At 36.4% G+C, this 10,761-nt stretch overlaps 2 protein-coding genes across 2 annotated transcripts; both read right to left on the minus strand.

Moving 5' to 3' along the window:
* Positions 1 to 349: 349 nt before the first annotated feature.
* On the minus strand, positions 350 to 4,739 carry LOC133066878 (olfactory receptor 4K1-like). The gene is made up of 2 exons (XM_061158270.1): positions 4,715 to 4,739; positions 350 to 1,314 (listed from the first exon to the last, which is right to left on the minus strand). Exons 1-2 carry the CDS (start codon positions 4,737 to 4,739, stop codon positions 350 to 352), a joined length of 990 nt encoding a protein of 329 aa, XP_061014253.1.
* Positions 4,740 to 8,533: 3,794 nt separating this feature from the next.
* LOC133067296 (olfactory receptor 4K1) lies at positions 8,534 to 9,469 on the minus strand. Its single transcript, XM_061158448.1, has one exon. The coding sequence runs from the start codon at positions 9,467 to 9,469 to the stop codon at positions 8,534 to 8,536; it is 936 nt and encodes a 311-aa protein (XP_061014431.1).
* Between the last annotated feature and the right edge of the window lie 1,292 nt (positions 9,470 to 10,761).

Here is a 10,761-nt window from a genome sequence, read left to right on the forward strand (position 1 = left end):
GGAAGATCCCCTGAAGGAGGGCATGGCAACCCTCTCCAGTATTCTGGCCTGGAGAATCCCATGGACAGAGGAGCCTGGCGGGCTACAGTCCATGGGGTCGCAGAGAATCAGATATGACTGAGCAAGTAAGCACAGCACAGTTACCATTTCAGGGAAGATGAAGTGAGCCACAGAATATCAAACTGGTAACTTAATATGAGGTTCTGCACTGCATTTGCCAACTTTAGAGTGACAAATTCAGGTCTTATCACTGGAAAGACTAATTATGATAGAAACACAATGATAACAATTAAACATGTGCATTACAAAAAACAAGAAGAAAGGACTTGTGTTGCTTCATCACAGTTGTCTAAAAGGCTTCCTTGGAACCCACATGTTGGTTCCTTAGTTTCTTCATGGCTTCCTTTACATCTTTATTCCTTAGGGTATAAATCATAGGGTTAAGAAGAGGAGTGAATACAGTAAAAAACACAGAGATAAATTTATCAATTGTGAAGCTTTCAAAGGGCCAAATATAGATAAAGATTAATGGGCCAAAGAACAGAACTACAACAGTAATGTGGGCAGACAGAGTGGAAAGTGCCTTGGATGTCCTACCAGAGGCTTGGCGATGGACAGTAGCCAGGATGATAGTGTAAGAAATGAGCAAAAGGAGAAAACAGATAAGTGACAACAGGCCACTATTTGTGAGCACCAGGATCTCTAGAACATAGGTGTCCAAGCAGGCAAGTTTAATCACGAGGGGGAGGTCACAAAAGAAATTGTCTACTTTGTTGGGTCCACAGAAAGGAAGATCTACTGTGAATACCAGGTGACTGGCTGAGTGCAAGATGCCAATGGCCCAGGAGACTCCCACCAGGACAGTGCACACTCTTCGGTTCATGATGGTCATGTAATGCAGAGGTTTGCATATAGCGATATATCTATCATAGGCCATGGCAACAAGAAGTACCATCTCACTGCCCCCAAAAACATGCAAGAAAAAAATCTGTGACATGCATCCCTCAAAAGTGATGGTCTTGTGTTCACTGAGGAAGTCTGCAATCATCTTGGGAGTGGCAAATGTAGCCTGACACACATCAATGAAGGAGAGATTGCTAAGAAGAAAGTACATCGGAGAATGCAGTCGAGAGTCTGTAATCACTGTGAGAATGATAAGAATGTTTCCCAACACTGCAGCACCATAAAACACAGAGAAGATAAAAAAAAGGAAGAGCTGGAGTTCTCGAGAGCTAGACAGGCCCAACAAAATGAATTCAGTAACCACTGACTTATTGCTCCATCCGTTAAATGAATCTGGGCTGCTCAAGTTAGCTAAAGGGAAGAAAAATAATTATTTATTAAAAAAATTAACGGATAAAGGTATTAATATTATTTCTGGAAATTTATATTTTCCTTGTGTTATATAACTATACAAATTGTCATTTACTTTTGCATTTATGGATTGGTTAGATAAAAGATGGATAGAGATAACAGATGTATCTAATAAATAAGTCAATATGGAAGGAAGGGAAAATTTGATTTGATATTATATACCAATATACTTTTTAATAGAAGTGGGCAAGATCTCAATAGCACTTTGAAAGTCCCATGTACCATACTTACACATTCAGATTAGAAATTCAAAAGATGAATCTGATGCCTTTTACAGAATCTTGGAGGGACAAGAAATTTAGGCCAAGTGCAAAGAGATGAAAATCAGACCAATTACTTTAGCAATGACATTGGAGAAATATGTGAGATGTGGCCATGCATTTGAGAAAATCTACAGTGATAATAAGAGAGAGAAATTAATTTGTAACAAGTTAAACTACTATGAGTGACAAATTATATTCACTTTTCTATATTAAAAACAATTTGAATTTTACATGATTTAGTAGTCAAAATATCTTCCTAGAAACTCAGAAGCATATGTTCTTTTCAATCACTCTTTATTTCTCTCCATATGATCTCCTTTTCACAGCAGTTGAATATAATATTATTTAATCTGACCTTCAAAGCACTTCAAAGATGGAATTGAATATAATTTAATTACTATGATATGTTTGTTATTTAAACTTATATTTGCACCACTTATCTTTGCTGGTGATTTTTTAATCTCTTCTTTCTGTGATGAGTTTATCACAACAACAAAAGTGTTTTTCCAAAGTCAGCTGAAAACATAATTTATATAATTAATTAGCTCAACAAATAATAAAAATTGCCTGCCCTGCACCATGCAACCTTATGGGTTCTGGAGGCAAAGCAATGGGAAAAAAAGTGGGGTGGGGGTGGGGAATATGTCCCACCTTCACTCCAGTTCTCTTGCCTGGGAAATCCCATGGGCGGAAGAGCCTGGTAGGCTGCAGTCCATGGGGTCGCGAAGAGTCGGACACGACTGAGAGACTTCACTTTCACATTTGGTTATATTCTAAAGAAATGGTGGGACTGGCGGAGGCAACGGAGATAAAATATATATTATGTCATTTAGTGATAAGTGCTTCAGAGAAAGTAAAGCAGGGCAAAGGAATCCTAACCAAGTGGTCAGAAAAGCTCACAGGGCAGGTTACATTTCAGCAGCAACTAAAGAAAATGAAGAGCAAGCCTTGAGAGAATCTACTTCAGACAAAAGGAAGAGCAAACATGTGCAACAAATTGTTTATGTGAAATAAGCATTCTCTTGAAAAACATCAGTATAATTTTGGCCAGTTTATTAGAAATTAAATAATGGAAACTTAGCTTTTAACCTTACTATGAAATGGACATAATCGCCTTTTTTGAACAATAGTCTGCCTCATAGGCTTAAACAATTTTAGAAAGCTGTAAATTCAGTCTTAAAATAAGGACACACACTAAAAATCTAGCCTTTTTTGTTTTCTAAAAAAAAATAGATGTAAAATTGCATTCCAAATTCTATACATATACTTCTATATACAGAATTTGAAAAGCAATTTATATTTTTATATAAATGCATGGTGATAATTGTATCATTCAAAATAAAATTGAAATGATCTGTGATTTCTTGTAAGAACCCTTGAAATGAAGCGTATGGCCAGATCTCAGAATCTGGGAAAATTTTTCTGTGTGTCTGTCATCACATTCAATGACAGCTGGATTAGATATACTGTATTATTTATTCAAGGTAAGACATCCACACATGGAGAGCATTTTAAAATATAAAAATTACCAATTACTTTTTTGTATTATTCATAGAATCTTATGCCTTTTAAAACATCTTCCTATAGTGTATCAATGTAGATACAAGGCTTGACAAGAGTTTTCAAAGTGATAAATGCAAAATCTATTGGCTTTTTAAAATGACAACTTTTAGCCCCATTCTATTCTCTATCACCATATCTATTTTTTCAAAATAATTTAGCAATATGCTTACCTTCACCTGGGTGCTTCAGTCCATCAATGTGTTAGCAGTGACAATAATCAGAAAAGTCTAATGTTTTATTTCAGATTTTAGAATCTCATATACAAACTCCAAGTTCTTGTTTTAATTTAATTCTTATTTTATATTGGAGTATAGTTGATTTACAATATTGTGTTAGTTTCAGGTATATGGCAAAGTGATTCAGTTATACATATACAAATATCCATTCTTTTTCAGATTCTTGTCCCATATAAGCTATTACAGAATCTTGTCATCTCAATTGTATAATTACTTTCGCCCAGAATCCCTTTAACTCTGAATGTTAATATCTATATTTAATTTTTTGCTTCATGTGATTAAATTCCGCATACCAGTTTTGAGAGAAATCACAGGGGAGCAATAATAGGTTGAAGAAAAGAAACCTCCAAAACCTATTGGCTTTTTTTAAAAAAAATGATTGAGTCACAAGAGTCCATAAAACAACATTTGAATACCATACTGCTGCTGCTGCTAAGTCACTTCAGACGTGTCCGACTCTGTGCGACCCCATAGACGGCAGCCCACCAGGCTCCATACTACAGGCCCCCAGATATCAGATAACCAATCCCATGGATTGCAATAGCCAATTAAAAAACTTCCTTTATTAAGTGAGGTCATCTTGCTGTGGGAATTACTGCTACACTTCGAGTTGTTTTTCTCAAAAACAAGATGACAAAAACATTTAAGTTATTTGTCTATAATTGAAAGCAAAGTACACATCACAAGAGGGAAATGTGGTGACCTAGGAGTTTGCAACACCAGTTACTCTTGTTCAACAAGCTGTCTCCCTCCACGTGCCTTTTTTCCCATGTTTAAAGTGACTAAGCCAGTAAATACTAGCCCAAACACCCAGAGCAGGAATACGTGTCATAAGAAATATAAATCTGGCAATGGGCCTAAGAGAATTAGAATCTTTTCTTTAATTCTTTGCTTTTTTCTTTTTATGGAAATTATCTATGATAACATTTTTCAAACTCCATACCTTATAATAAGCTACCCCTCAAAATCCAATATTTTAATTGTCTTTGCTCATTACTTAACCATACATTAGGATCAGAAAGAAAGCTCATTTGGGCATACAGTGGGTAAAACTGCTTAGATGTGCAAGTAGTTTGCTTTTGGATTTTGTGGAAAGAGGTCTCAGAGCAGAGAAAGGACTAAAGTCTGCAGAGATGAGCAGGTGACAGCAAGGAAGGGAAACTTGGGGAGCCCGTAAAGAAGCCCAGGTTTCTCTGAATTCTCTACTGATAGACCAGCTTCCTTGTTGAGCTTTCTCTTTAATATTTCACAGATATTTCAATTCTTCTGTTTCCAAACCTATTCCCCCTTCACTCTGCCCCATCCCCAGCTAATGGCATTTCTTTTGCCCCAGCATTTTCAGCCAGAAACTTAGTTCTTTCCTTTTCCTCACTTTTTTTTTTCTACATTCTACTTTGTATTCCTCCAAAATATTCCCAGTTTATTAAATTATATTCACTTTACTCCCCTGTCTAAACCATCATCAGTTTTCTCCTCAAATGTTTCAAGATCTTCTGATGATCTCACTTTTTACCATTGACTTTTTCCAATCGATTCCTCCAGTTTAATCTTTAAAAATAAAATAAAACCATAAGTCATGCCAACCTTTAAAATAAAGCAGGCAGTTATCTTAACTAGAAAAATGGTTTTATTCAGGGATAGCAGACATATTGCAATTGCAAGCTGTGGCAAAACCATACACAAGCCTGGCAAACAGAAGAGAAGGAGGTCACTTTATAGAGAGACAGGAGGACATTTGGAGGAGCTGGTCTGAACATAAGTTCATGGGAGGAAAGTGAGAGTTCCGAGCGGTGCTATCTCACTGGGTGAGCGGTGTGGTTTCTCACTGTACTAAACTTCCACTTTTTATATGGTAGTTTTAATGTTTATTAATATGTTTGAGTCACTTGCAATTCTTTAATAATAAACTGCCTAATATTATACTTTGCTAATTTTTCTACTGGCTTCTCGGTATTTGCTTCAGTTCAACTCAGTCACCCGGTCGTGTCCGACTCTTTGTGACCCCATGGACTGCAGCACACCAGGCTTCCTGTCCATCACCAACTCCTGGAGCTTGCTCAAACTCATGTCAATCATGTTGGTGATGCCATCCAACCATCTCATCCTCCATCGTCCCCTTTTCCTCCTGCCTTCAATCTTTTGCCAGCATCAGGGTCTTTTCCAATGAGTCAGTTCTTCACATCAGGTAGTCAAAGTATTGGAGTTTCAGCTTCAGCATCAGTCCTTCCAATAAATATTCAGGACTGATCTCCTCTAGGATGGACTGTTTGGATCCCCTTGCCAGCCCAAGGGACTCTCAAGAGTCTTCTCCAACATCCAGTTCAAAAGCATCAATATTTTGGCACTCAGCTTTCTTTATAGTCCAATTCTCACATCCATACATGACTACTGGAAAAACCATAGCTTTGAGTAGATGGACCTTTGTTGGTAAAGTAACATCTCTGCTTTTTAATATGCTGTCTAGGTTGGTCATAGCTTTTCTTCCAAGGAGCAACTGTCTTTTAATTTCATGGCTGTAGTCACCATCTGCAGTGATTTTGGAGTCCAAAAAAAATAAAGTCACTGTTTCCTTTGTTTCCCCATCTATTTGCCATGAAGTGATGGGACTGGATGCCATGGGTATTTGCTTACTGACTTATAAAACCTCTTTACAAATTAAAGATATTACCCCTGTGGATAATACTGCTGGTCACCTTATCTTTCTCTTGACTTTATTTGTGATGGAATTAAAAAAAAAAAAACTAAAACTTTTGTGGAAATTAATTTAGTCATATTTGCCAATCTTTTTTTTTTTAACTTTTCGACTTTTCAATTTTTTTTTATCAAACTCAATGTGATAGGTTGTGCCTGATCACTTAAATCCCCAGTAGACCCAACAATGGTTAGAAAGTGGAAGAATGTGTCTCTGGTAGTACAAGGAACTGGCCAAATCAAATCGCCATCACAAATTCTAATTTCCCCCTTTCTCCCACTGTCTTCCCTTGCCTCCATCTTTCCTTGTGTCGCCTCCCCCTCCTCTACCTCAGTATTTGACTATTGAGGATCAGAATGACAATTTTTCAAGGAAACTATTGGCAACTCTCTATTTTCACTTGCAAGTCAGATTTAAAAGAGAAAAAAATACTACCAACAATATCATGAATGCATTAATGCTTATTACATATGTAAAATGTTTTTGGCACTATAAAAAATTTGTTTAAAAAAAATCATGTTAAAGGAACATTACCATGTTTGATACTGTACAAATAAATTTGACCTGAAGTCTAAAGTCCCAAGAATCCTTAGCTAATAGTTAGTATCATGGTTCTAAAAGACTATCCATGTCTAAGACTCAGCTGGCACTCATTTATCATGCAGAGTTAATATCTAAACACATAGTCACTAAGTTGTGTCTTAAAATATAATTAAAATACTGAACCCAATGTGATAACAATTGCAGGCTTTCTATTTTCTGTTAAGTGACTCTTTTTTCTTTGGTGAATACATTTAGTCATTTTGTTATAAGGCCTTTTTCATAAGGCAAAGGGAGAAGTACATAAGAAACCTTTGGCCAGTGAATGAAAAATAATTTGTTGTTCAGTCGCTAAGTCACGTCCGACTCCTTGTGACCACATGGACTGCAGTATGCCAAGCTCCCATGTCCTTCACTGTCTCCCAGTTTGCTCAAATTCATGTCCATTGAGTCAGTGATGCCATCCAACCATCTCATCCTCTGTCCTCTTTTCCTCTTGCCATCAATCTTTCCCAGCATCAGGGTCTTTTTCAAATGAGTGGGTGCTTCGCCTCAGGTGGCCAAAATATTGGAGCTTCAGCTTCAGCATCAGTCCTTCCAATGAATATTCAGGATTGATTTCCTTTAGGATGGACTGGTTTGATCTCTTTGCTGTCCAAGGACTCTCAAGAGTCTTCTCCAGCACGGATTTTAAAACCAGTATTACCAGGTGGTGCTAGTGGTAAAGAACCTGATTGCCAATGCAGGAGATAATAAGAGATCTGGGTTCAATCCCTGGGTCAGGAAGATTCCCTGGAGACGGGCATGGCAAGCCCCTCCAATATTCTTGCCTGGAGAGTCCCATGGACAGAGGAGCCTGGCGGGCCACAGTCCATTGTGTCGCAAAGAGTTGGACATGACTGAAGCAACTTAGCACGCATGCAAAGCATTATTACAGGTACAAGAATTTTACATTCTTTCTTCTGTTTTCCAAGAAATACAAAAGAAAAGATCTCAGACTTGATCCTCAGTTGCAAAAAAAATTTGTCATTTTTGTGCATTTGTATGTGTTTAGGTACATATCGAATTGACTTTTTCTGTGAATTTAAATATTCTATACCTGATGTATTTGCAGACAATTTCAAAGATATTTGCAATTATTTATGACTAATGTAGAATTCATGATAACTAACTTTTTCTACTTAAAAATAAGTAGACTAGGGAAATAGATATGTATGCTGCAGTTAGCAGCAAATATCTAGAAAACATTTTGTAATGAATAGAAATGACTATCAAATAATCTAGGAAAAACAGAAAAATTTTATTGGGACATAGCAGCAGATAGGAAAAACTATAAATATCCAAAAATTTTCAATACATGAGGAAAAGACAAGCTAACAAACATGCAACAAATGCATATAAGTGAGGTGAAATCTATGTTTTAAAACAATATTTTTCTACTATGTCAATTTATAGAAAAAAATATTCTAAATAAGTTGATAGAGGCTAACAGAAACATAATTTACTTGAATGTTTTGATTGCAAGGCATAAAAATCACACAAGTTCAATTGAAGAGAATCACAAACTTAGTAACATAAATAGATTTTATGTAGAATAGAATCTCTAAATTATGTAAAAAATATTTTGAAAGGTTACTAAATATTTTAAAGAGAATTTGTACTTTAGAATTATAAACTATGAAAAACTGGTTAAAATTAAATAGCAAACCAGGAACTGGTTTTATGTAATTCCCTTGCAGTTGGGAGAAAAATCCAATTCTGTGATTCAATAACCCCTGTCATTAGCAAAACTAATTGGCTTGATGCTGTGATCCAGTAGGGGCTCTTCATTTCCATTGCATATTTTTGTTCCTTCATGGTGTTCCCTAGTTTTTCCAGAAGCTCACATGATGGTTTCTCAATTTTCTCATGGCTGATTTAACATCTTCATTCCTCAGAGAGTAGATGATGGGGTTCAACAGGGGTGTACAAACAGTGTAGAACACAGAAAGGAACTTATCCAGAGAAAGTCTGCTAAAAGGCCATATATAAAAATAAATGCAAGGCCCAAAGAAAAGAATCACCACTGTGATATGAGCAGTTAATGTAGAAAGTGCCTTGGATGATCCACTGGAAGAGCGGTGACGGACAGTTATCAAAATGACAGTGTAGGAAATAATTAAAGCCAGAAAACAGCTCAGTGATATCAGGCCACTGTTAGTTAGGGTCATAATTTCCATCTCGTAAGTATCCATGCAAGCCAACTCTATCACCAGGGGAAGGTCACAAAAGAAGCTGTCTACCTCATTAGGGCCACAGAACGGCAGATCCACTGTAAAAGCCAAGTGGCTCACAGAATGAAGAATACCCACAGCCCAGGAAATAAACACAAAAATTATACATAGTCTTCGATTCATAATTGTGCTATAGTGTAGAGGCTTACAAATGGCTATAAATCTGTCATATGCCATAGCTACAAGCAACATCATCTCACTCCCAACGAAACTGTGAAGAAGGAATATTTGGGCCATGCAACCCTCAAAGGAGATAGTTTTGTGCTCCACAAAAAAGTCCACAAGCATCTTGGGAGTGGCAAAGTTAGATTGGCAGATGTCGATGAAAGAAAGGTTACTGAGCAGGAAGTACATAGGAGAGTTCAAATGGGAGTCAGAGGAAACAATAACAATAATCATGATGTTGCCCAGAACTGATGTCACATACACTATTGAGAAGATGGTGAAAAAGAAAAGCTGAAGTTCCCAAGAATTAGAGAGTCCCAGAAGCACAAACTCAGATACCATTGATTCATTTGTGTGAGCCATGTATCCAATCTACTGTTACCTAAGTAAAAGAAAATCAGGAAAATGTCACCGTGATTGACACTGTATCTAGTATATATACAAAAGAAATATGATAAGTTTTCAATTAAAAGTTAATTTAATGAGACTATGTAAATAGTCAATAAACTAGTATTTAACGTCTATGACTGCTATGGAAAGTAGAAGTGAGAAATAGAGATAATTGGGTATGGACCCTATCATAGAGAGATAAGATATTCATTTTAAAAATGAAAATATAAAATCAGAAACAAGAAAACAATAACTGATAAAAGAATACCATAGATATTAGCAAAATGAATAAACTATGCCAAAGTGGTAACATATCATGGGATATATATCATTTTAGCTAAAACTATTTAAAAGCTTATAATTTGCTAGCCGAAACTGGCTAGGAAACGGCTATTTTAAGCGTGGGGAATAGCAGGACTACAAAGGTGAAAACATGAAAGACATACTCAGAGAGCCATGAGTTCAGTGGCTTGGCTTGGCTGGAGGAGGGTGTGCTTAAGGAACAGTAAAAATGAAGCTGGGAGTGGTAGGTTAAGAGCAAATCATGGGTGCAATTAGCCTTGAATGTAACACCAGTGGATTACATTAATGTTCTCGAAACTGAGAATCATAAAGTGTTTGACAGTGCTTTAGGAAGCTTAATAGAAGCAATTTGTGACAATGTTGAAAGAAGAGGCAATGGTAATACTCTGAAAGTTTCTGTGAAAATCAAGAACATTCCTTTCATCCTTTGAACAATAGTTAATCTGAGTTCACCTTCTGTTACATAAAGACCAATGGTGAATGAGTCACCTATGTGTCTTCAATCTCTTCCGACTCTGCCTTTTGTCTCTTCCCAAACATGCCTGACACACCTGGATTTATCAAAATCTGTCTGTTCTTTTGGAAATATTTTATATAACAACATGTGGTGCATTTTGAACACAGATTTTCAAAAGAGAAAATTTAAGTAATGTGTTAATTGCCTCTAAATTGTTTTTTGACATTTTGCCTTAATACATTGGGCACCATGTGGCCACTTGATCCCAGAAGAAAACCCTGCACAACCTCTTGTGGATCAGGAGACATTTTTGGCTTTAGCCCTGTGTACCCAATACAACAAATAGGTATTAATTTGTCACTATACTGACTGAAGTTCTACACTCTGTATTCTTCAGTGAAAAATATAACTAATACAACAGATATTTAAAAGCTTAAAAGCAAAACTGAACAGTAACCATAAATTAACCAATTAAAAATATTTAAACTGTTAAAAGCTTTAATTT

This window comes from Dama dama, chromosome 12 (genome assembly GCF_033118175.1).
Source record: "Dama dama isolate Ldn47 chromosome 12, ASM3311817v1, whole genome shotgun sequence".
Lineage (NCBI taxonomy): Eukaryota > Metazoa > Chordata > Mammalia > Artiodactyla > Cervidae > Dama > Dama dama.